Source organism: Apteryx mantelli, chromosome 23, assembly GCF_036417845.1.
Source record: "Apteryx mantelli isolate bAptMan1 chromosome 23, bAptMan1.hap1, whole genome shotgun sequence".
Taxonomy (NCBI): Eukaryota; Metazoa; Chordata; class Aves; order Apterygiformes; family Apterygidae; genus Apteryx; species Apteryx mantelli.
Genome location: NC_090000.1, coordinates 7,943,168 through 7,968,754, shown reverse-complemented (window position 1 = coordinate 7,968,754; position 25,587 = coordinate 7,943,168). Strand labels below are relative to the sequence as shown.

General features: G+C 52.6%; 1 protein-coding gene across 2 annotated transcripts in view; it reads right to left on the bottom strand.

Annotated features, from left to right (window-relative positions):
- The window catches only part of ETS1 (ETS proto-oncogene 1, transcription factor), a 66,996-nt gene that overhangs the window by 12,344 nt on the left and 29,065 nt on the right, over positions 1 to 25,587 (bottom strand). For both annotated transcript variants that reach the window (XM_067310002.1, XM_067310001.1), the window contains exons 2-6: positions 9,220 to 9,339; positions 8,493 to 8,693; positions 4,997 to 5,074; positions 4,048 to 4,296; positions 223 to 483 (exon numbers count right to left, since the gene is read on the bottom strand). In XM_067310002.1, coding sequence (XP_067166103.1) covers positions 223 to 483; positions 4,048 to 4,296; positions 4,997 to 5,074; positions 8,493 to 8,693; positions 9,220 to 9,337 — 907 coding nt within the window. In that variant the 5' untranslated portion in view covers positions 9,338 to 9,339. The remainder of the gene's footprint in view (positions 1 to 222; positions 484 to 4,047; positions 4,297 to 4,996; positions 5,075 to 8,492; positions 8,694 to 9,219; positions 9,340 to 25,587) is intronic.

Below are 25,587 nucleotides of genomic sequence, written 5' to 3'. Positions count from 1 at the left end.
TGGGGGGCAGCGTGCTGGCAGGTGTGCCCGCACCGGGCCCATGGGCGCGTGGTTGACCCCAGGGGCACCGCCAAAAGCCCTCACTCGCTGACGATGCCGACCCTGGGCAACCCGCAGCCCTTTGGAGGCCCCACAGAAGGAGGTGTGAGTGTGGGCGCTGCCCTCACCGCACCGCCCCAGACGCTCAGCAGAGAGGCGGCTTCCTGCAGAGCGGGACCCTACCTGTGTAGCCAGCCAGGGCAGCAGCAGGAATGACAGGCTTGTCTTTGTTCATATCGGCCCGATCGCGAACATAGTCCTTGAAGGTGCCCTTGGGCTTGTGGTTGGGCAAGGCGGCGGGGTAGTCCTCCGAGTCAAAGCTGTCGTAGGAGGGGACGCGCTGGAGGCTCTGGAAGGAGGACTGGCTGCTCCAGGACTGCGTCAGGCGGTCGCAGCTGTCGTAGCTCTCTATGCTCTCAAAGGAGTCCTGGCCGCCCAGCTTACCTGGCGAGAAGGAAGGGGCACGTGAGATGCGCCTGCCTGCCGGGGGGATGCTGCAGCACGGCACGGCCGGGAGAAGGGCGCTTCGCCCACCCGCCCGCCGCGCAGGCGGCACCCAACCAGGCAAATGCTGCTGTCCCACCGCGCTTCGCCTCCAAACAAATGCGAAAGCAAGCCCTGAAGCTGGGATACTCTGATTATCTGCATAATTCAGAGCAGGGCCATCCGAGCCCCAGAGAAGTTACGGCTGCAGAGCAAGGCAGGTAGAGTCAGGAAAAAAAAAACAGGAGTCCTGACCGTCCACCCAAGAGAGATGGCCTGAGGCGGACTGGAAATTGTCCTCTGTTTTGAGAAATATTCCACTTTAGCTCAGTTCAGGTGCCTTAACACGGACCCTAGTACACTCCAGGGCCACCCGTTTGGCTTCTAGCACCTGCTGCAGAAAGACACGGGTCTCCCGTAAGCCCCATGCTGTATCTGCCAACCCCGTATAAATGCTGCTCCGGCATATTCAAGGCCACCGGACACCCAGCGTCTTTACTTTTCATGTTTCCTACAAAACTATACAACAGCCTTTTATTGCCGTATGTTATAACCAGCTTCCACCCCCAAAATCCCCAAACAGCAGCAGACTTGACGGAGGAGGAGAGCCAAAGGCTGGGAGCTCAAGCAGCTATTTTTCCAGTTCTGGTAAGGTGAGCACAGCTGGGTCATATCAAGGCTACTCTCTGGGGTATTTTTAGTAAAGAGCAGAATACAAAAGGCCAGATCCTCACCAGCGCTATGGTGATTTACACCCACCAGAGACAGCGCAATATACCCGCCGCACTTAAAAGAACAGAGAGCTAAAAAAGGATCCCAGGAACAAGCTGAAACTGCTCTCTCTGATCTCCCTTACGCTGCCGATTGCTCAACATCTTTACTGACAAGCTAAGAGCGTAACAGGATCATTCAAGTTCACCAATTTCCCAAACCGGGCTAAAAACAGCTGCTGAGATTGTGCAAGAACTCCTGGAGAAATTTCCATTGGCAGAGCTACCCGTAGCTTGGGCCCAGATAATAAATCACGGGGGAGCGGGACCGTGGAGCAACGCTGGCACGCTCCCCCAGATATTTGTTGTGTCGTAGTTTGAAGAGCACTTGCTGCAAAACGACTTTAACTACTGTGGGTGCAGAGCGTTGCCCTTATTCCCCTTTTCCCCTTATTTCCCAAATTCCCCTTAAAATGATTTCATGAGGCTTAGTGTAGTGCAATGCCCAACATTTCCCCTTAAAAGCTTTCTGGCTAGTTACTTATAATGGGTCCAAACTTCAAATGCTTCTACTGGTATCTGTGCTTCAAACTCTTTTTTTTTTTCCTTTCAGTTTTTTGAGAACTGCACAAAATACAGTTCAATTACTTCCCAAATCCTGCAACGGGAAAATGCACTGCTTTGTGCGCATTCATTAATCGGCATAACCACTTCCCTGAGAAGTCCTGGGGCATGAGTTCCTTTAGAAAAGGGATGAAAATCTCCCAGACGAACGGCTGCAGCGTCAGAGACACAACTTTTGTCATTTCACTGAAAACTCACCTAAATTTGACCTAGCGGTGAGCCTTTGAAAATCACACCTTGCACCTCCTAAGTAGAAACTTGTTAAGACTCTGGCAGCTACACTTTCCAAAGAGACGCCTTCGCTGATAAGGCAGAGGGGAAAAAACTCCCAGGGAACCACAGAATTAACTCCTAATGCCTGCACCAAGAAAGGCAGAATGGGACTGCCTGGAAAACCTTCATCCTGACCTTCCCACTTCTGAAGTGTTTGACTTTGCGGCTGATTAATCTTTTAATGCAGTTACTTGATGTGGAAGGTAAAAATGTATGTAAATATAAATAAGCAGGACTCTGGTTTATATTAAGGCTTCTTTATACCACTCTGGGAGGATTTATACCACCCAAAGGCCCTTCTACATTGCTAAAACGAGTGTTCGTGTAAGCAAGACCGTAGCCTGTTGCATTTCTTAAATCCCAACCACGGTTAAAGTGTTTGCTAACACTTGTGGCCCTTGGTCCCCAGTGCAAGGTTAAGGTCTCTTACTTCTCTTCCCTTGAACCTTTTTAGGCTTGCCAGAGAGAACAGGCTTCAAGGTACAATTGCAAAAGCGGACCTGAATCATTGCATTTCAATGAGAATTATTATGAAATCACCTACATGAAAGAGAAGGTCAAGAAAAGGGAAAGACACAAATGAAAGATAGCCAGAACAACCACCCCAGAAAAAGGAGCTTACCTAAAATTATAACACAGCTGCCCTTTTGGCTCGCCATCTCTCACACATTAACAGTCAGCTAGCAGAAGCAGGGGTAATAATACAAATAATAACTTTCCTATCATTAGCTCTCCCAGCTCAGAAGAAGAATGAGAAGCTTAAAATGAGCCCCACTGAGCGCTGCATGTGTGATGCAGACCTGCAAGGGGCTCCAGCTTTCCCGGGGAACCAGCACATTTTCCGCTCTCGGTGCTGTATGCATGGGTTTAAACATTCAGCATCAAACCTGGCTCACAGCAACACGTCACTGTAATGAATTTTAGGAATGGGGATGCCTGGTTTCTATTCAGTGCACGATCACAGGCAGGTCAGATCTCTTCCCTGGGCCTCAGGTTCCCTACCTGGAATCTGGAGATGATGATACCCCTTTGGAAGTGGCTTTGAGTGCTATGGATCAAACTTTAGCTTTGAATAGATACCGCGAGCCAGATCCTCAGCCTAGTTTTAAGCAGTGTAATTACAATGTAGTGGGGCATCTGGGCCCCATGTGTTCAGAATTAATAATATTAACTGAAAAGGCATTTGGGCTCAGATCCTCCAAAGCGTTTAGGCATTTAACTGCCATCGATTCAAACAGGAATTATGTACCTATCGTTCTTTGGAGATGTAGGGTTGTAGCACAAGAATTCAGGAGGTCATTCGGCTCTGTCATTGACCCAACACATGACATCTGCATCTCCTAACAAAGCATAGGGCCTGAGTTCACTGGAAGAGATTATCAGTTCAAGCAAACGGCCATCAAAATCCATGGAGATAATGGATAAAGACTTCAGATCGTCATGTATAAAAGCTTTCAGAGCCTTGGACAGTAATTCCTGATGAGAACTTGTGAAGGATTTGTGGATTTTTGCCTGGTCTCCTAGGAAAATGAGATTTATACAAGCACACAGCAGTCTGTCCTCCCTAGTAACTTCTAAGCCTATTTCAACTTCACTCAAGTTCGACATCAAAGTAGAGAGCCAGAAATGTTGTATTTTTGCAGATGTTGTAAAAACAGGCAGCTGAGCAGAGAAGAGAAATACCCTCTTAATGTTTTCCCCTGAGAAAAAGGCAGGGAGGGCTCAAAGCAATCAAGGAATCTATCTGGGAGGTTCAATCCCACAAAATATAAACATTGGGAAATAGGCTTCCTTAATGCCATTGCATGGCTCCCTGTTGGGACTATCTCCTACAGAGGGAAATGCAGCGCTTGTACATGTTGACATGGGTAGAGGTAGCGAGAACCCAAGCAGCACCCTGGGAGAAGCCTGACTTTACCTCGACTGGCACGGCCCATGCACATGTTATCTGGCGTTACCACTTCTTGCTTGATCGTGAAGTAGTCTGTCTGCAGGGAGTCCGTCTGGACGGGGTCCCGCAGGATGACCGAGGGATAGTCGTTCTCGTACTTGAGGGACAGGAGCTCCTCGGAGCTGATGGGATGGAGGGTCTGGTAGGACTCGGTGATGAAGCTGGGCTCGGAGAACTCTGAGGGAGGCACGCACTGCGCGTGCTCGATGCCATAACCTGCCGGCAGAATGGGAACGTCAGGACACAGCCCGAACCAGGCCAGCTCAAAGAAAGCCAGAGCATTGCTCACTCCCCGTCAAGTCTCCCACAGCACACTGAGATCTCAGATGCTTTTCTCTTACAGAAAATCTCCAAACCAACGGCAACGGGAAGTGCAGGGGTCCAGACTCATCATCCACCTCCTTCCTTGCCAGGTTTCTACCTAACAATCCAGAATGAGAGCTCTCTTCCCCTCTGCCCCTTCTTCTTTTTTTTTTTTAATAAGTTCCCAAATTAGAAACATTCCCAATATTCTGGGGTGTTGAGCAGGTCTCTTTCCAGACCTGTTGAGCTACAGCTTCAAACAAACAGTGCTTGCCAAGTCAGTCACCGAAACATAAAGACGGCTTCTAAAAATGTCGACCCAAAACACTAGACAAAAGCAGCACTTGCTCTGAGTTTACAGATATCCTGAATCAACACTTTTAAGCACGTATCAGGCACAGCAACTGTCATTGGAGATTAACTCTGAGACTTTCTGATAAAGGCTACCACAATCATTTCACTATGAAGAGTAGAAGAAAGAGGAGGAAAGACCAAGCTACATGCTTTGCCAGCTCTGCCATGACAGGGCAACAACTGCATGGTGCAGTCCTCATATGATGCAGACAAACCTACGATAGGTGACACTTTTCTGTCCTGAAGCACTGGGACTTACTAATGAAGTAGTCTGAAGTATAGCGGGATTCTGGATACGCTGCATTCACTCCATTTGCTGGGTACGGTTTCACCTCTTCTGCAAAGAGAAAAGGAAGCAAATGTCACATGTCCATAGGCATACTGAGCTTTGCAAAACTTTCAGTAACGCAGATAGGTCTGAACTTCCTAAAATTCTCCTCTCCGGTTTAAACTGGGACTTTAAAAGGAACAGAAATGGGGTAAGTGCTGAAATCCCACTGAAACAAGCACCTAATGTGCTTGGGTTCCTTTGGGAATTCTGGTCTCAGGCACGGCCAAACGAACAAAACGTGGCAAAACAAGCAGAAAAACCCAAACAAAACCAGACAAAACAAGACAAAACCCTCAACCCCTTTCTCAATCAGAGGCTCCAGGTGGTTTTGAAATATTAGTTGCATAATTTCCTTGCTTCCTTTAATTTTTGTTGTCTTTCGTCCTTTTGATGATTGTTTATCAAGGTTACACGTATGAGCTCATGAAAAAACCCACCACACAAGAACAGTTGTTTTCCTGAAAAAGCCCCTATTTTTAGGCCTTTTACCTTACATCTGGTGACGGCAGAGGACCCTATGCTCAGAAATGCATTCTTGCACTGACCATCAACCAATGCCTGACACACACTCAATGCTGTATGCATGTACACACAGCACCTACAGCTGCAGGCTTTATATAGGCATGATTCACTAAGGAGGAGTATGTAGCACATCAAAGCAGAGATTTTCCGCTTTCCACTGCTTTTTCTCCGCACCTTGGTACTCGGGGCTTGGCACTGAGTTTGCCTTCCCATTCAGTAGCCCCACTGTTGCTCCCCTGGCCGGTTTTTCCATTAGCACCTTACTCATTCGGGCTCCAGTTGCAGCACAGCATGCGGGCAGAGATACCGGCATGGGAGATTTTATTTTCTTTGCAGCGGGTAACAAAAATAAAAAACACAGACAACGGCGGGTTCTGTTTATTTCTGCTGAGGCTTAAGAGAAACCAACCAAAGATAACGCACGTTCGCTTGCAAGGAGCCTAATTTTGGTCTCCTCTCCTGGGGATTGCAGGGTGGAAAATATGCTCTAACAAAAGGAGGGTTTGTGCAAACAGAGACCTAATGAGAAACGCTCTGCTCCTCTCCCCACGGAGTCTGCCAAGGGGCAGGGTGGGTGACCACAGAGAAGGAGAGCAACCTTCAGCTATGCTTACAGTCAAGCGCAGGGCACTGCTGACTGCTGGTAACCGAGGAGGTTATTTTAGGCAGAAATTTGGAAAAAATAATGCCTGAAAATACCCAAATCTATGCAGGGAAAAGTCGCTCAGCTCCTGCCATTTTTAAACCCTGAGCAGCCTGTGGTACATGAGTCACTCTCTCGGAAAGAGCTCACAAGGGAGGCAAGTTAATAGGAGGGACACTGAGGTCACAGCCTGTCCCAGCATGACCTGACGCCGGTGGTGGGACAGCTACAGGTAAAGCCAAATATTTGCTTATGTCTGGCTTTACCTATAGCTCTCCCACCATCGGGGTTAACAGCCGCTCCCAGCACCCACAGGGCCAAGCGATGTTGGTGGGCGGCTGGCCAGGACGGAAGAGATGGGGAGTGATGAGTTGGACCCTCACTCTTATTTGTGAGCCTGAGGAAACCTTCATCTCTTTATGCTTCACATCCCCAACTGCAAAGTGGAGAGCATCATCCTGTGTATCGAGGGACATGGCAGGGACTATTCGGCACATTATGCTTGTGCAGCACCTAGCACAACAGAACCCAGACCTCGTCTGGGGTTTCGAGATGTAATACCAGTAAGACGAGTCCCATGACTTAGCAAGGACAGGAATTAGTCCTAGGGGTGAAGCTGGTTATTTCTTGGAAGCTCTTTTCAGTTAATCAAACACTTCACAGATTTTGCACCTCTGGGAAATGTGTTAAGAACCCACCACAGGAGCTAGATCTCAGAAAACTTATGCAAGAAGTGACAAAAGTCACCAGTAAAACTGGATACAGAATGGAGATTTCTTGGTTCCCAGGGCTGTGTCAACAGTGTTGAGACAAAGAAATTCTGTTTTATTCTTTTTCACCCTTTTGGAATAAAAGCTGCAGCTTTTGAGTCCAGAACCTGACAGACACAAAGGTCTGCACCTTCTTTCGCAAAAGCTCCTATCTATCTAAGACCTTATACATGCACGACTGCAGCATCTGAACACCCACGTGTCAACGCTATAAGATAAGGAAATATGATCCCTACTTTACAGCTAGCAAAACTACAGCGCCAGGTTTACTTCCATGTCTTGGGGGATCTGCAGAATATGTCTGGAAAGAACAGGAATGGGAGCAAACCCAGATCTCTGATGCCTCAGCGACTACCTGCAGCACAACGCACCCCTCTCCAGCAGGTTACGGCACAAGCAAATGAAGAAATGAATGTTATGAGCAACAGCCTACAGCAAGGAGAAATCAAACTGACCACGTCATCTTGCTTTCGTTAAACTGCTTGCTGTTGATATAAGCACTCAATAAAAATAATGCAAAAAGAGAAGAACCGAACAGATACAGAGTCAAACAAAGAGCAGAAAAACAGCCTGCCACAGACCCTGGGAAGAACCATGTTTACCTTTTGCAAACCACAGGTACCAGTAAAATTAGTAATCAGTAATTAACATCCATTTGTCAATGGTTTCCTGGAAGGCATAACTTTGCCCCCCTTCTCCTTCCTGCCACCAAGGCAGGCCCAGTGACAGGCACGCACGGTCACTAGAGCAGTGCAAGGGATATTCCCGGAAAGCAAACAGCCCTGCACAAAACCAAGCTAAAGAGAGAGCCCAGATTTGCTGCCGCTCCTGTTTGTGACCCAGTTAAAGGTCTCAGACTTTCCACCTGCTCTTTATAAACCTTTCCAGCTTTCAAGCGGTGCTTGAGCATCCTTCAGCCAGACACTACGAAAATCAACACCTAAAATCAATGCCCCCCAGATCAACGAAAATTAATGCCCTCAAATGCTAGCAGGCAGGGACTGGCAGAGATTGCAGCCTCCTGGGGGGGACACAGCCTCCCTCAACCAAATGTTATTAAACCTTTTGAGACATGAACCACAGAAGAGCAGCTTTCAGTGGCAACTGGGTGGGATTTTGTTGATACTGTTCTGCTGGAGGAAGTAGTAAAATTCACAACGGGAGCTGAGTGAACCGACAAAGAATGCTTTGGAAAATCCCACCGCTAGTTTCCAGGCAAGCAAAATATCCCTGCCTGCTGTGTATTCCTGCCAGAGACCAGCATAGACACCCTTCCTCTTTCAAGAAGTGCCAGGATTTGCATTGCCCAGTACTGGTTGGGATACTATTTAAGTCCTACTGGAAAGACACAGCTGCCCTTGCTGGTACCTCAGCCCAAGGTGAACACCTCATTGCAGAGCCACACCGTAAGCCAAGCTGTTTGGAAAGGCCCAAAACCAGACTAGCCAATACCACAGGAGCAATTCACCCCAGAAACAACAGGACTCACCTTTCTGCAGGATCTCCAAGTGTTCCCAGAGGATATCTCCCACAAAGTCGGGCGCTAGCTCCAAGAAGCACTCCTTGCCCAGGGCGCAGAGGGCAGCTCCGTTCATGCAGAACTTCTGGAAATCCACACCCTTGAGGCTAAACTCGTTCACCGCCCACATCACCCAGTCCCGCACGTGCGTCTCCGTCCACTGCTGGGGATCTGCGCCAAGGGGTTGTGGAAGAGACCCATTAGTGAGCAACCGCAAGACATCATCCCAGGAAAACAGGACACAAACAAGCCTACAGCTATACCGGTGGATAAGCCACCTGCACAGCTTCATCCCCATGGTTCTCTGACCCCTTCTCCCACCCACTTCTTCATCTTGCATGATTTCTCCCTGTTATCAGCTTCTTGTAAAGGGTCCCAGCTGCTTCTCCATATCGTGGACATGACCAGGTCCTTTCAGATAGAGGTGCCTGAGCTGTCTCCAAAGGAGCAGCTCACCAAAATTACAAGAGCACTCATGTAGCAGAGGTCATCTCACTTTGTTAGCAGAAAAGACGGACACAGTCTGAAAAATTTTGCCCGTATGTCCAGACTTTTCCAGCTGAAGCTGCTGGGAAACAAGGCAGTACTACATGAAGCGAATCAATAAAAGAGATGGCAGATTTGGAGACGGGGATTCTGGCAGGGGGAAACGTTCTCTGTGTCTCCCATGGCTGCTCACTGGGGCGCTGTGCCTTACCTTTGGGGATTCCCAGCCGCTGCTGCTCTTTTCCAAAGCCACTGAAGGTGGCCTTCAATGCCTGAGACATCATTTCTTTGCTGCTAGGGGTTAACAAAGGCACGTCCGCACATTCCATATCTGAAAGAAGCAGGAGAGAAAAATGGCCATAAGTTCACGGGAACCGGGAAAGACAACAGGAGTCCTCACGCCCAGTCTGGGATCCCCCTCCCAGCAGCTCTCCAGAATGGCACGCCGCAGTGCATCACACCCATCGGGACGATTACCCCACAGGCTGATTACCCACACCTTTGTGTTCCAGTATTTCCCTGTTTCATTTGAAGTCACGTTCCTCACCTCATGCACACCCAACACATCAGAAGTACTCCTTAACCACGTTAATTGTCAGAAAAACAGAACAATCCCTTTTTTCCTCTTGAAAGTTTCCCACCAAGACTCTCTAGCCCTAAACCGGCTATTAACTCCAAGCCCATGAGTAGATTTGCTTAAATACAAGGGAAATAACCATATGCTCGTAAGAAGCCTGTGCTGAAGTGTTTCACCGTGCTGGGGCTGAAGGGCAGAGACAAGCCTTGCCCGGTAAGCTGAGTTACATGGTGCACATGGTCTCCCTACAGGCCAACCACGAACAAGGTTATGTTGACAGTCTTATCAAAGACCATTATGGACATTGGCTTGCTCAGTCCCATAACGCGAGCATCTCTGAATTACCGCCAAAGTAAGGGGGAAACATAGTTTTGAAAGAATCCCAGGCAATCCTGGAAAAAGTAAGTTCACAGCAGGATGAGGCATGATGAAGAACGAGCAGAAAAATCCATCCAAGGAGGGAGGCAAAACAAAGAGCTGGAAAATCCCACATTAGCCCAGAGTTACATAACGTGCGGCCCGAGGAGCAGAGCGCCGCGATTCGGAGTGAGTCACCACCCAATGCTCAGCCGCCCCCATGGGAGAGCCGCGGGCCAGGCCGCGCGCCGGGGCCTTGGACCGAGGCCTGGTGAGAAGCAAAGGTCTTGCTTGCTTTCTTTCCCCCTCTTTTTTTTTTCTCTCTTCTTTTTTGCTTATTTATTTGGAAGGGGGTGGATATTTCTAGCCTAAGCATTTTATAAACCCTCTTAAAAAAAAAATCCCCTCCGTCGGAACAAAGGTTTGGCTCTTTTTCATGTATTTTAAGCATTCCTGAAAAACGTCTTTTGTGGAGAAGGCAGGCCTCTCCTAAAATCACCGTCTCAAATGACCGAACTTCCTCAGTCTTATTGCAAATCTCAGAGAGCTTCCACCTGAGGGTAGGAGCCAGAGTGACTGTAGCCTGTTGGACATTTTTCAATGAAAACTGTTCTCAGTGGAAAACAAGACAACTTGCGCGTGCTTCTTTGGTGTTTTCATGACTGTCTGGATGCGGACATCAAAACGCAAAGAATTCTCCCTTTTTTGCGGAAATCCTAGCCACCTTTGCTTACCGTAACTCTATGTCACAGATGTGAACCTAGGCTCTGACTTAATAACCCATCATACTGCAAAATGTTGGCCAAGGCTTATTTTGAGAAGAACTAATGCCCCGGTGAGCCAGGGCTGGGGACAGCTCTGCAGCTGCTGGGCAGAGGTTGCCTGCGCCTCTCTGGACTTCATGGTCCACCCAGGTCCTGCCCAGCTAAACTCAAGCCCAGTGGGTGCAAGAGGGGTTTTAAAGTGCAAATCCAAGGGCCGGGTGAGCGGACCCGGTTGCAGCAGCAGGCTGAAGCGTTGCTTCTGAGCCCGCAGAGCACAGAAACGGTCCCAGGCGCCCACGTTTAGCTCTGCGGACGACCCATCTGCAGAGCAATCCCAAGCCAGTGGCTGGCCCCAACACAATTCCGCCTGCAAACCAAAAAAAGCCACTTTTCTGTCTCCATCTTTGCACCTTCCAGCTATGGTGTTGGGGTAAAAGATACGCCAAATCTCTCTCTTTTCAGCTCCCTCTCCCATCAGTCACCAAGTCACTCCAGTAACGATTTGCACAGTTCTTTGCTCAGGTAGCACTGGTCAAATTGTACAGATCTCCCGCTGACTCCAGGCCTCTTGGGGCCTGGTTCCTCTCCGTAACTCTGCCACATAAATCAGGGAATTGGCCTGCTACAGTGGAAGTATCTGGACCTTCGAAAGCAAAGAATACATTCAAGGGCTATTTGGCAAATTACACTTCATTATTTACTGGATTTGGCTGGAGAGGGCATGGAAAAATGAGCAGGCACCCTAGATATCTCTGTTCTCCATCTGCTGCTTTGAGATAACACTAGGAGAAAGTGGTTCAGTGCCCCTTTCCCTTCATCCTCATGTTACATTTTAATGCTGTGCTTGCTGTGCTCTGTGGTTACAGGGACCACCCAGGAATCGCTCCCCTTCGCCGGCTGGTTAAACAGCAGTTCACTGCTCCCTGTCGCTATGGGAAGATGAGTCAGAGTCAGCCTAAGAAAACGTTTCTACCCCTGCTTTACACTGAACCACTCATGAAAAACCTCTGCAGAGATGACCTCCTTCGGCAAGCCACCAAGAGACCCGGGGGGAGGCGAGGTGCTCGGCTGTGCAAAACTGCATTTTTTATCTTCGCGGTGCAAGAAAGGGAGTTTCTATCGCTAATCACTCCTGTGCTCTCCTGCAAGGCTCCGGCGGCCGGGCTTGCACATAGCCCAGTGAATCAATTTTTCAGTAGCAGGGGATAGGGTTTCAGTTTAGTAAGGTGAACGCTGAGCTCTGCACAAACAAAATGTCAAAACACAGAATCCTTAAAAGCGATTCCCAGGGAGAGGTCACCAGAGAAGAAAATGGTCTGTCTTCTGATTAAAAAAAAAAAAAAAAAGGCATTTGCAAAGTGCTAAAGGAGGGTTTTTTTTTTTTTTTTAATGCCAAAACAAACCAAAACGTGCATTTCAAGACTTCCCATTGAAAATATTTTGCGCTCGGCAAATTTAGAAGCGAAGTATCATTGACACTTTTGTTGTCAGACCAGTAGCTACTAGTTAAAATTTCTTTAGAACGAAACACGGCAAAAAGCCCCAAGCCTGCAAACACTCACAGAAGCCTAATTTTAGTCAGCAGTGTCCCACATCTATATACGAGGTCACATGTGTAAAATTAAATGCGCTTATAAAGCTCCGCATATGTGTTTGCGGACGAGTCCTAGCTGGGTGATCTGGAGGAGATTTTGGAGGGGGGGGGCAGTTTTTATCTCAGTTCTGCCTCCTCCAGTTTCGAGATAGAGAAGCTACTTAAAAATCTTTTTTTAAAAAATCCCTGTGGGCCCGGGGAGCGTGCGGGGCTTTACTCCACTCTCCCCGCCGTGACTTTGCTGGCGGCAGCGGAGTCTCATCCCAGGAACGCGGCGGGAGGATCAAGCCCTCCCTCGCCCGCAGACAAATCACTCGCCTTCAGTTTGGGGTGCCCAAAGGTCAGAGCCGAGCAGAAATGCAGTAACAAAAGCAGACCGGGCTAAGCTTCCCCGGGTTTCAGCTTTCACTGTCATCTGAAACCTGTTTCCAAGATTTTAATCAAATCTTACACAAATAAAATGTCCCCTTTTGCCTACCTCCTGCTGTCCCCAAAGTACACACAGGCACACACGCACGCATGCACGCACACACACACAAGGGCTCGGAAGGAATGCGTGGGAAAAGAGCATTAACCCGGACCAAAACCAGCTGTTACACCTAAGCGTCGTTCGGAAATTTCAGGTTTAAATCCGCAAAGCAAGCAGAGCAGCGAGGGCCGCCGAGACCGTGCATCGGGATCCCAGGCTCGGCTGGCTGCATCGTTTTTACGACGCCCATTAAAACCTCATCTACACGGCTTCCACGTGCGGGTTTTTGCCTAGATGCCATGTCTACAGTTGCTGCCGCTGTACTGACAGGGAACTGCATTTGATCTTCCTCCCGGGACAGCAGGCAGGGTCTTCTGGTTTGGTTTTTAAATGCTAACAGGAGTTGCAGTTGCTCTGGGAAATTATGTCACCATCATCTCCAGCATCTGTAGAGCAGAGATAAGTGCTCTGCCTTACGCAGCGGGAAGGCGGAGAGCGACGGCTCTTCAGCTGGCTGCAGCTTTCCAAAGCAACGAGGGATTTGGGGGCTCAGTTTGAGACGTCCCCCGCAGAGGCCAGGCTTCTCGAAACCCTATTTTTCCTCCGGTTCTCTTAGCTCCCTGTAGATGAGACCTCAGAAGGACGAAAGGATAACGATCGGGCCGACGCCAAGGGCCAGCACTTCATTCCCAGGCGGTATTTATGCTGAGGGGGGTCCTACCCAAAATCCGCTCTCCCAGTCGCGCTAGGCGCTGCGCAAGCGGCCATGGAGCCTGGGAGAAGCCGCAGGCAAACGGCCGGGGAGGCCAAGAGCACCGAGTTCATCCCGCAGCCCCGCTCACATGCTGCTCTCACCAGGCTCCGCATTTGTAAACTGTTTCTACACATTTGATATTTGTAAAGGACGACGATTTACAAACTTGAGGGATTTTGACCTTAAAATGCGAAGGACTCCACCGCACGCCAAAACATTAGCATCTGACTGCATAAGCAAAATAAATGACATTAAAGAAAGAAAAAAAAGAAAGACGCTCTGAGCCGGAGGACGGGAGCAAAGTCATTTTTCTCCCAAGTTTCCACTCAAAGTCAATGCCCCGTTAAAGCTCCCCTCAGCCACTCACTTTGTTTCCCATCAAAAGCCCCAGTGTGTCCTTGTCCGGTCCCCACTATTTCGCACAGAAGCCTGTGTGCAAATGGATGTCTAGCGGGTCAGAGTGGAGCCAGCTGACCCCACAGCCCCCTCCTGCCCTTGCTCTGATGGATGGATACCAAGGTCAGGAACCCAGCACGCTGTTGTCTCAGGTAAAAGCACGCTCCCTGCCCAGCCTCCTCCTCCTCCACTTCTGGGGCTGAGACTAAGCCCACAGGCTGCTGGGGAGCTGGTATCCTGGGGAGGTCAGGGACCTGGTGGCTTGAAGGACAGAGACAAGTTTGGGAGAAGATGCATGTTGGCTTCAAACCAGACCATTTGCAGAGAGTCAAGAAAAGGTCTCTCCAGGAGGAACGTGCAAGGGGAAGACTGCAGGAATTTGTGCCAGTCCACTCGGGGTGTCCACAGTCTGGAGCAGGAGCTCACGCTCCTCACCATTGCACGTCTGCGATGGCGAGATGGATCTCAGAGGGTCTGCAAGAAGGGAATCGCCTCTGTGCTGAGGCAAGGATCTGCTGTCCTACCCTCCTTTCATGTGCCTCCAATGAGCCCATGACCACCAAGCACCAGAGGAGCAAAAAAGACTCTGCCTCCCGAGCCCAGCTCATGTCAAGCCTGATGCTGCCCGAGCTGGTCCCCACCTCGCCCCGAGGCTCCTCTGCCCCAGCTTTCACCAGGACCAAAACCAGGGCAGAGTTAGCGATGGGGGCAGGAGGAAACACAGAGGATTTTCAAAGTCTCCCAGCTGGCAGGGTTCAGACGCCGAGGAACCTTTCTCACGAAAAGAGGAGGCTGCAGGGGGGGGACGGGAGCTAAGACCCTTCCCACGCTCCCCGACGGAGCGGCCTCAGCCCGGGCACCTCGGAGGCACCGGCACGGGTCGGCCCCCGCGGCACCTCCACTCAGCCCAGGGCAGCCTTGCCTTTGCTGGGTGCCCTGTGCCGGAGAAGGGCAGCAACGCCGGGGCAAATAACCCCAGCTGAGCCCCAGTTATTTAGGCAGGATTAGGCAAAAATTTGTCTGCACTTTTGAACTGTTTTCACAAGCCTAGCCTCTCACTCCCACGCAGGAAGCCGGAGAGGAGCCGGCCTGTTCCAATTAGGGCTCCTCGGACTGAAAGGGCAGGGAAACTCAGGGGGAGGAAAGGGAAAGAGGGACCGAAGGCTGCAAAAAGGCATCGGGGAAAACCGGGATGCAAGGGCGGATGAGGAGCAAGAACGAGCACAAGGGGAGGCGTACGGCCGGGGCGACGGGGACAGGGCAGAGACCGCCGGGCAGGTAGGGAGGGGGGATTCGCTACCCCTTCCCACGACAAGCCTTCAGAAACCGGCCCCGCTTCTCTCTCCAAGGAGCAGCACAAAAGGGACAGACGTTTGCTGTTCTCGTTTAAAATAAATATATTTCTTCCCTCCTTGAAAAAAAGAAAAATAACGCTTTCTTTTTTCCTTCAAGCAGTGAAAAATAAATACTCGGAGATGAAAGCTGGGCTTCAAGAGAAAAACAAGAGAGGAAACCGAAAGCCCACACTGCTTAGCGCTGCAGAAAGCACAACAAAGCCGGCTTTCTTCCGGCATTCAGCAGCTTTCTTATGGAGATGCGGTGTGTCATGGGGGCAGAGTTCTTCCACCAAATAAAGGGCCCGACAACCGTCTTCCGCAAACTGCAGATAAAAGGATTTCGTCTAAGTTCGGACCCTCTGCGCTCACAGCATCGCGGCAAGCGAGGAACGGGGAAGGTTAAGATGAGGGTGGGACTCGGATGTTAGGGTGCTGCGTTACCCCTCTGCAAAAGGGAGCCGCTCTCGCGCAGGTGCAGGCGGTCGTTGTTAGAGGGTGCTCGGGTGCGAAGCACCTGGAGGAGGAACAGCAGCACGGCGAGATGGGGAGCGCGGCGGCGGCGGCTTCACCCACCACCCACGCGCTGCCAAATGGCCGGGCGGACCCTGCTTCTCCCTCCGAGCCTGCTCGCTGCGTTTGTTCGGGCTTCTTTCCACCCTCCTTCTCTCTCCTGGCTTTATAATGTGGGTGTTGGACTCGGATCCTGGGAAAACAGCATCTCTTTTAGTCACAGGAGTTTGCAGGGGAACAACAGCCCCGTGGTCAGCTCCCTCGATCCTCCCCAGCTTTTGTGGGGGCGAGTAAGAAAAGACGGGCTAAAGAAACCTCTGGGTCACAGCGAAGCAAAACCACAGGGCTTAAGTCAATGTTTGCCGCAATTATGGGAAAGCTTCCCCAGCTCCAGAGGGCTGGGGACAGGACCTGCAGTTTGGCTGCCCCAGCTTCACCTCTGCTGAGGGTGCGGGCAAAGAGATGCCACCCAGCACGAGCACAGGAGGGATCCTGGATGACCTGAGCTTCCAGACTTGACGGAAACAAAGAGCGTGTCTTGGGGGTAAAGCATAAAAAGCATAAAAAAGAATATTTTTGACTTGACAAGATTCACTAGCAACCTCGGGCAAGTTGGTTACTCCTCCCTCACCCTCATCTTCACTCTGCAGACCAGGGAAACCCCCCATATTCGGAAAGATGTTGCCAGGAGTTATGACACTCCCATCAAGAGCTCTGAGAAAAGCCAGGCAGAAGAGCAAAGCGGCAGGACACGACACACGGGGCTGAACGCTCAGCCCTGTCTCGCAGCAATCCGGAGCAGGGCTTCCCTCGGTGGAGACCTTCGATCAGTACTTCCTATCTCGGCTGCTGCAAGGAGCCCAGATGGATAAACGCAGGCACGGAGGAGATGCGGGCACCTCTGGGGCTGGGGAATGTGGCCACAGTTTAACGACGTTCATCAAAACTATGCAAAGCAGTCAGTGGAGGCAGCAAAAAGATTTTTTCCATTGAGCTGAAGCAACGGCAGAGGTTAGGCCATGCCTACGAGGCAGGCGCGTTTCAGCGGTTTAGTTACAGCCGTTCTGTTAACCCGATACAAGCCCCCCGCAAAGGCAACCGCTCTTAAATTGGCTCAGAACCGGCTTCTATTGATTCAGATTTAGCAGTATCGCAATTAAAGACTTGTGCAAGCCCTATTCTAACCCGACCGCATGGTATGGGGCTAATTAAACTGGCGCAAACCTGTGCATGTTTGCGGGTAGGCTAAACTTACAGGTCAGCACTCTGGAGGTAGCCAGATCAGGAGGTTGCTAGGAGGCTGGAGTCAACACAGAGACAGCAATGAATAATCTCCACATGCCCAAACCACTCCTGCCTGGGAGTCGAAGCCTCTGATTTCAGTGGTCAGGCCCTTATCGCCCTTCACCCTCCTGTTTTCCCAGGCAAACATCACATGAGGCAGGGCGTCCCCTCTGAAGATAGGATTAGCATCTCACTTTCCAGCTTGTTTGCCTTCAAGCCCTCCTCAGCCGTGATGGAAGGACACTCCCTGCCTCTTGCGAACCTAAGGCTCTCCTCCGAGACGTGCTTCCCCTGCGATAATTCACTCTAATCCCCACTAACCACTTTGCTAAATAGCTCTAATCCCCGTGCACACACACACACACACACACACACTCGCTAATGGGAGAGCAGGGTGGACCCAGCAAAGCCTGTAAGGGACACCCAGCCCCGACTGAAAGGAGGTCAAGTGTAAACAGCAAGTACGGGTCATGCCTGTGTCAGCTGCCCTGCATCGGCGCTTCAGCTCCGGGAGATGCTCCTCCACAAACACGCGGCTAAAACCCAGCTTCTCACACCCCGAGCCCCAGCAGCACAGCTCAAATTGCTCAACAGCAATGAGAAAAAACCTTCAAAAATCCAGCGATTCTGACTGAACAAACAACCAGATATTCATTTGCTTCCTGGAACGGTGCCCGAGGTATTCAAACGGCTCACGCCTGCACCCAGAAGCCTCTTGAAATTCCTCGCTCTCTTCTGGGGAGGCTGCAAATCCTGTAAGACCAACCGTCCTGCCTTAATGGCCCTTGAGGTTTACGTAGCCACGAGAGCACAGCCCGAGCCCTTCCAAGGCAAACCCATGGCTGGCCTCCGGTGCTCCAAGGAGGAGACAGCGGTTCACATCTTCCACCCCATCCACTTCCCATTGCAGCCAGTCCCTGCTGTGAGGGGGAGTCGGCAGGTATCCACACCCTGCCCCACTCCTGCCCTCCCACCACTTGCAGCAGCAACATTTCTTTCCAGCCAGGTTAAAAACAAGAATTAGGTTGTTCTCACCTCAGATCTCTGGCCAGCAGTGTCATTCCTAATGTCTTGGAGGAAGATGCACTGGTGCCCCAATATGATGACCCATTCCTACTCTGGACTGCAAAAGTATGCATAGGATGCTATCGAGGTAAATCTGTAATCACACCCAAGCAGTTCAGGTTGCACATTTCCCTATTCAAACAAGCCCTCAGTCTCCTCCAGATGTTAATCTCCATCCCTTTCACCCTCCAAAGATACGGACAAAACGTGCAATGGGGATTTGGCTCCATCACCTCCGACTGCTGCCCCTCTCTCCGCTCCAGGGAGCCCAAAGCACTGCCAAGCAGCACATGATAGTCTCCCAAAATAGGGAAAGCAGAGATTTTGCAAGCCAGGGGTAAGGTTAATCGGCAGTACATTGTGTGAGAAAGATGCTGTCAGGTTTGGAAGTGTGAAAAGGGAAGGCTGAGATCTCTTGGCAGAGCTGTCCCCTAGCAGTGGGGATAAGGGCCAAGGACTGTTCAGTCGTGTTTAGCTCTTTCATTACCCTACAAATGGATCGTAGCCTCCCTAAGCCTGCTCAGACATACCTGAAGAACATGCCATGCCGGTATATTTTTTAAGTAGTCATACCATACATGCGTTTACAACTTGAGATGGTTTCATTGCATATCCACAGTCCCATGAAACGACTCTGTGCCCAGAATGAATACCTGATCCCTCATTTATAGTGTCCATCACCATGATATGACACACTTATGTGGATAGACTCCACAGGTGTCCCTGCTACTGGGAGTCCATTGCTAGACTCCCAGAAAGGAGCCTTAATTCTCTTTGCATCAGAACGGGATTAGACATGCAGAAGCTGAGCCAACTCCCTCCTTTTCCTCTCCCCTCCAATGCGTCTGTCCCAAGCCCAGCCTGGAATTCCCCAGTCTTCACTTGATTTTCAGCCCAAGTCCTTCATAAACTGATCTCTCTGTGTCCTGGCATTAGCACTGGCCCTCAGGCTGAATCCTTGCCACGTCATGCCAGACACGTGGGTACCACATGGCAGGACACAGTCTGAAGTGCCCTCAAGCCAGGATGATGTTTAAGCCCCAAAATATCTCCCTCTGCATCAAAGCCACTCAACTCCACTCACCAGCTCCTCCTGCCAGCTCACTTGTCCGTAAACCCAGAAGGTTTATTAAAGCGGGAAGGGCCAGACCTGCTATGGAGAGCACCTTGGTGGTGTCCGTACAGTAAGTGCCTAGAGGTCACGAGTGGACAACGCCGAGCACCCCGCGCTCAAGCCCAGGACATCTCCATGGGATGCGGAAAGCACAAAGCCAGAGATGCAGATGCGACCGAGCTCACCAGTGGCAGGCAAGGGAGGCTCGGCGGCACAGGGTCACCTCCTGAGCACGCACGCTGCCCCCAGGGCTGAAGGTACGGGGGCGAAGCTTGCCACATCGCGCTGCAGCTGCAGATTCCTGCCGCTCCCCACCTCCGCAACCTCCCCGGCCAACCCTTTGCTTCAGGGCAACGCCAGCGAGACGCACAGCCAAGAGCGCGATAAACCGCTGCCGGTTGCTCAATGGGACAGTGCAAGTTGCAGCGTATCACAACCCCCGTGGATTGCACAGGGATCCCTACTGCTACCTTACCCAGCGACAGCCCGTTTTCTAATATTAGGCTATCAATAGCATCTTTTTCTGTACGGCAGGGAGTGTCTTGGCTCTGCCCAGGATGTACAGACAGCGCTCAACGAGCAAGGCAACGACGTGCAGAGGAAGACGAGGAGCTGAAGGCTTTGCTCTTGCTCCCCGGGCTCCCGCAGTGACCACCCAGCCTCTGCCTTGCTGAGTCGCCCCTTCCCGTCAGCCCAGCAACCTGCCACAGCGCGTGAGGACTCCCGCGCACGAGGCAGCGGGAGCCCCCACGTCCGCTGCCCTGCCTTATCAGGCCGAGCTGCCCAGCTTTCTTTGCAATTCCAAAAGGAGAAGAGATTAGTATATTCAGGTTTGAAATCAAACAAATAATTGCACAGGCTTTTGCAAACAGATCAGGGTTGGAAGGTCAGAGTGCGGCTGGTAAATCTCAGCACTGTTTGCTCTGACTAAATAATATTAGACCAAGGATAATCAATCGTTTTAACCAACAGAATTATTTATAACTCTTTAGAACAAATAGTCAACTCTGTTAGCTGCTGCCAAGAGATCGCAGGTAGAGTAATGATCCACATACCTTTAATTCCCCTGCACTATACATGGATTTGCTTCTTTGCATCACTGGATTTACGGCCGATGAAGATTTGCACTTGCAAGTATCCTGACCTCACCTCTCTGAAGGTATCCTTCCTCCCTCGCAGTGGCTCACAAATATGCACAGTAGCTCCCTGCAGCTTAAATCAAAACCAGAGCAGCTCATGATATTCGCTGCTGGCTCCAGGTGTCTTCCCGATGCTAGCTGAACCTCTCAGCGCAACATCACGGACAGGGCAGGAAAAACAGCCAGCTAGATCCAAGAAGAAGCCAAAGATGATCAAAGCAAGGTTGCCTCTTTCGTGCCTGAGCAAGCCCCTTCTCCTCAATGCCTTGGGACCTGCACCAGGAGCACCGGGCACCCATCAGGGTGGCGACTCCACTAAAGCCACCCCACCGACTTGTGATGGGGCTGGTCTGTCATGCCACTGGATGCCACCTCCATGAGCATCACTTATGAGCACAGGTAGCCCACAATCGCAGCAAGCACCACGCTCTCCTGTGCCATCCCGTGGGCCAAGAACTGCACAAGCGCAATGCCCACCCCCGGCACATTAAACATTTGCACAGGCCTGCTTGACACGGCAACAGATGATTCCCAGCAGCCACCAATGTGGGGAATTTTTTGGCTGGCATGAAAGCCGTGCAAATGAATGTATTGCTGGAGAACGGTGCCCAAGAGTCAGCTTGACATTGGCCTCCAGGTAGGGAGAGGGCAAGCAACAAGGCCATGCTTCACCACGTGGCTGCTCCTTAATGCTCCTCAGAGAGCTGACATCTTCTGGAGGTGACCTTCCCTCACTATCAGCCATAGGAGGAATCAAGGGCACAGTAAATCACCTCAGTTTAACACAGGAAGCATGAATCTGGCCCTGCCTCAGTTTCCCCATCTGTACAATGGGGGTAAGAGCACAGCAAGCAAAGAGTAAAACAAGCTGCTCAATTCCTCCAGTGGTGGAGGCCAGAAATGGCCCCGAGAGAAACCTGGGAACCAATAATCTCCAGCCCACGCTGAACCAAGTGCCTTAGAAACACTGGTGCCAAACTGGTTTCGTTTCACAACATCCCATGAATTATTCTCTTTCTGGCACTATTAATTTTAAGCAGACAAGGAAACAAAGGCAAGGAACAAGGGGATTTTCCCAAGCACAACAGGCAGCTGAACAGCCCTGATAGGGAGCCTCCTCCGTCCCTCTCCCACGTCATGTTCCAGACAGCAGCTTGGTGAGAGGAGCAGGTCTCCCGAAAGCCAGCGCGAACAGGAGGCCACGCTCGTGGGCTTTGCCACTTTTGGGCTACCTCCACATCGCCAAGCAGTGCCAAGCCCCATGCTCATGAGCTTGAGGCTTTTCCAAAAACGACCCCAATGACAGTGGGCTTCTTCAGCTCCGACTTCCAGGAAATTTCCCACCGGGGAAGGACCTAGCGGAGCGATTGGGCAAAACGAACCCCGGGAAGGTGGGAGTGAGCTGGGGAAGGCAGCCAGGACCCCCATCAGCATCAGTCAACCCCGGGCGCCAGCCAAGGGCCCGCACGCCGGGCTGTCCGGGATAGGGATTATGTCACCTATTGGCCTCAGCCCGGACAGCCGGGGGAGCGAAGGGCGGCAGGGAGAGGTCGGAGCGGCTGGGGGTGCTCGGATCTGCCCAGAGGAAGCCCGAACTTGGAAGCCTGAGCAAAGCCTGGGGGGAAGGAGGGGGGAGCGAGGCCAAGACGCTCGCAGCCCTCGCATCCACCGTGCACGCAGCATCCGGAAGCTATTAAGGAATTACAGCCTCCCTGGCCCCGAGCCTTCCCCAGCAGAAGTGCCTGGGAGCAGATGGTGAAAGGGCTGATTGAATTCGGCTGCTCAGGCCAAGAGGCTATTAGGAGGAGACGCAAACGGAGAAGGGGGCGGAGGGGGTGGCGGTTGGCTACTCGGGAGCCCCGAGCCCTTGCCAGCAACGCCGGGAATCCTCCGCCGACCCAACGGCAAGGAGCCCGGGGAAGCTTCAGCAGGGGTTTGGCTGGATAGCACGGAGCCAGCCCGCCTTCCGGGGGCGACCTGCCGGAGAACTGCAGGTTTGCAAGACCCTGGATCAGCAACCTGGTCTCATCCTGCCCCGTCCCCAGGGGCGGACGCTGGGCATGGGACCAGGCCTCCAGGTTCACGCTGCGGCGTCCGCATCAGGCGTTCATGGAGCAGGGAAAGTCCGGCTTTTCCCCGTCCAGCTCCCCCGTCCGCCGCAGGTACGCTGGTGTCCGAAAGGCAGCTGGCAAAAACACTGATCCAAAATTGCCCGGGAGAGGGGGGAAGAAACGGGTTAAAAACCCTGGGAAAGAGGTGGGGGAAAGGATGAATGACGCAAAAAGTATCTCAAAGCCAAGCCCTGGGCTGCCAGCCTGGGAAAGCCAGGTTACGATCCCCACCGCGCCGTGCCCCAGGGGGCAGGCACTGGCTCCGGGCCCCCCCTCGAGCCGCCGGGTCTCCTAGTCCGTCTCCAGTTCCCGAGTGGGAACCTCCGCGGCGTGGAAGCGGCAGCTCCGTCACCAGCCGGGGATCTTTTTTGGAACAACCTTTTCCGAGACGAGGCAGGAGACGCTTTCTTTCCCTGGAATTTGCTCCAGCGGCTCCCATCGGCCCCGGGCCCGCTGAGTCAAGCGACCGCCAGGGCTGTGCCCTCCGGATGAGTAAGGAAATGCGGAATTGCCCCGGGGGGGAGCGGCGGCGAGGCGGGCTGAGCCGGGGCGAAGCGCAGCGGCCGGGTGCGCAGCAGCGCACGCCCTCGGCCGCCGCTTCCCAACGCGCCGAATTAGTCACCGGCTTCGCAAGCGCGCTTACACACGCTGGCGCGCAGCTGCTTAAAGGCACACTCTCCCTGCGCTTTTCCTTCTCCTCCGGGTGCTTTTTTCCCTCCCCTCCTTTTTTTTTTTTTTAAGATACGCAGAGGCCCGACGCTGGCTCCCGATCAGCACTTGCAACTGGCAGTCAGCAAATTCGCAAGGACGCCAGAAAAGAGGGAGCCTGCGCTGGCACCCCGACGATGCCGGACGGGTCGGGCGGGCGCCGGGAGGGACAGTTCACCCCCCAAAATAGCTCCGAGCCAGGGGGAGGGGGGCTGCCACCGTTTCTCTGCTGCTTTCGCTGCTGGGTTGCTCCCTAAGCGCCGTAGGGCAGCCGCTGCCCGGGGCTCGGCCACCCGGACGCGGGAACAAGCGTCGCGCAGCTACAGGCGGAAAGAGAAACGCGCGCCCGGCCGGGGCCTTTCAAGTCGCGAGCTTCGGAGCCAGCTTCGAATCTGGAGCCGCTTAACGGGATGGAAAACAGCGCCAGTGACTAAGTCCCCCGCTGGGCCAAGGCTACCGTGACAGCTCGGAAACCTCACCGCTGACGTCGGAAAGCTAAACTTTCCCAGCCCAGCGGCGGAGCGCGCTTCCCGGGGACACCAAGCCCGGATTTGTCCGCGGGGAGGAGACGTAACGGCGCTGCCGGACCTGGCGAAGCCGCCCGGAGAGCGGAGCGGAGGGACAAGGCGCCTTGAAGCGCCCCGGAAGGGAAAGCGCTTGGCTCTGCCACTCAGCAGCGAGTTTCAAACACGGCACGTGAAAAGCGAGGCGCCGAGCTCGACGCTTTCCACCGCGCCTTTTTTGTAATTTTTCAGCGGAAAAAGCCAGAAGTGCTCTGCGTTGCAGAGCTGCTGCTTGCGAGGGTTCGGGTCTCGGTAAACAATTGCTGAAAACTGCAAGGTTTAAAAAAAAGAAGAAAAAAAAGAAGAAAAAAAAAAACTCGCTGCTTTTCAACTTCCAGAACATTGACCAAGACGAAGCGGTTTTGCACAAACACATGCAGATACATACCAAAAAAAAAAAAAACAAAAAACCAACTTTCATGTGGGTCAAAAAGCCACATTCTGATTATTGCGAGAGATGGAGCTGACAGGAAAAAATAAAATAAAATAAAAATGAAAAAAAGAAAAAAGCCCCACGCCGCTAGGCGCTTCCCAAGGCCCGCTCCGGCTCCCGGGGTCCAGCGGCAGCTTCCTCTCAGTCAGCACGTCGCGGCCGCAGCGCCGGAGCACACTGCCCCGGGAGGGCCGGCACGCGGGGCCGCGCCGCGCGCCTCCTCCCTGCCCCAGCGGGACGTGACCGGCACCTCGCGCTGGGAATGCCGAGCGGCGGATTCGCCCCCTGCCCGGCCCATGCGATGCCCCTCCGTCCCTCCGTCCATCGCTCCGTCCATCCCACCTCCGCCGGCCGCTTGCAGAGAGCCTCGGACTCGTGGCAAATACGTTAAAGGGGTCCGGGGGGGGAAGGGGGCATGGGGAGGGGAGCGTTGCTCAGCTTTTGATCCAGCTTCTTTCGTCAAACCCGCATCCCCCCCCACCCCGTGCCATCGCCCGCCGGGAAAGCGCGACGACGCACATAACCCACGCGGAGCCGATTTAAAGCCCGCTCCACGCGAGGGGAGGCAGGTCCTGCGTCAACAAGCTCCGTGGCCTTCCGCAGGAAAGGTCCCCTCCGTCCCACGGGAGGGCACGTGCGAGCAACGCCAACGTCGGGGACGCCGGGCGAGAGGGGGACGAGCGAGCGGGGCTCGAATAATAAGGTTTTCTCGGCACCTAAGGCGGAGGCCTCTGCCTCTTCTGGCATTATAGGAGAAATTACACAGCTGGAGCATCCCGGCTGTCCCGAGACTTGTCTCTGCCCCTCCTGCTTCCCTGCGGAGAGGGTGCCGCCCTGCAACATCTGCAACGGGCTTCGAGCAGCTCAAGCCAAGAGGGTGACCCCTAAAATCTGCAATTAAGCTGCAAGGCGCTTCGGAGGGAACCGAAGATGCAAACATCCAGGCGGCCACGCAACGCCGCCAGCCTCCGAGGTTATCCCCGAACCCCGGCTGCCCACAGGGAATTTTCCTCCCTGGGAAAGCGAGCTTCTATTTATCCTTTGCACTTGCAAGCAGCTGAGCTTCAGGAGGGTGTTTTCCTGGCGGCTCGCGGTCCTCTACGGGCTGCGCGGTTGCAGGAACCGCACGCACGCCCGCGCTAGCGCGGCGCCCCGGCTTTTTGCAAGCGCCAGGTATAGGCTGAACACGGAGAGCGGCCCGGAGCAGGCCGGCAGCAGGCGTCCACGGCGATTCGAGGCGTGCCAAAAAGTTGTGCACCATCAGCGAGGCCAGGGGAGGGGACAAGGAAAAAGGTACCGCCTGCAGCTACAGCCAGGCTTGCTCCGATGACTCGAGAGCCGTCACGTGGGAGAAGACCAAAGGGGTTAAGACCAGGCCCCATATTTTTGCCCGTTGAGTGGTGA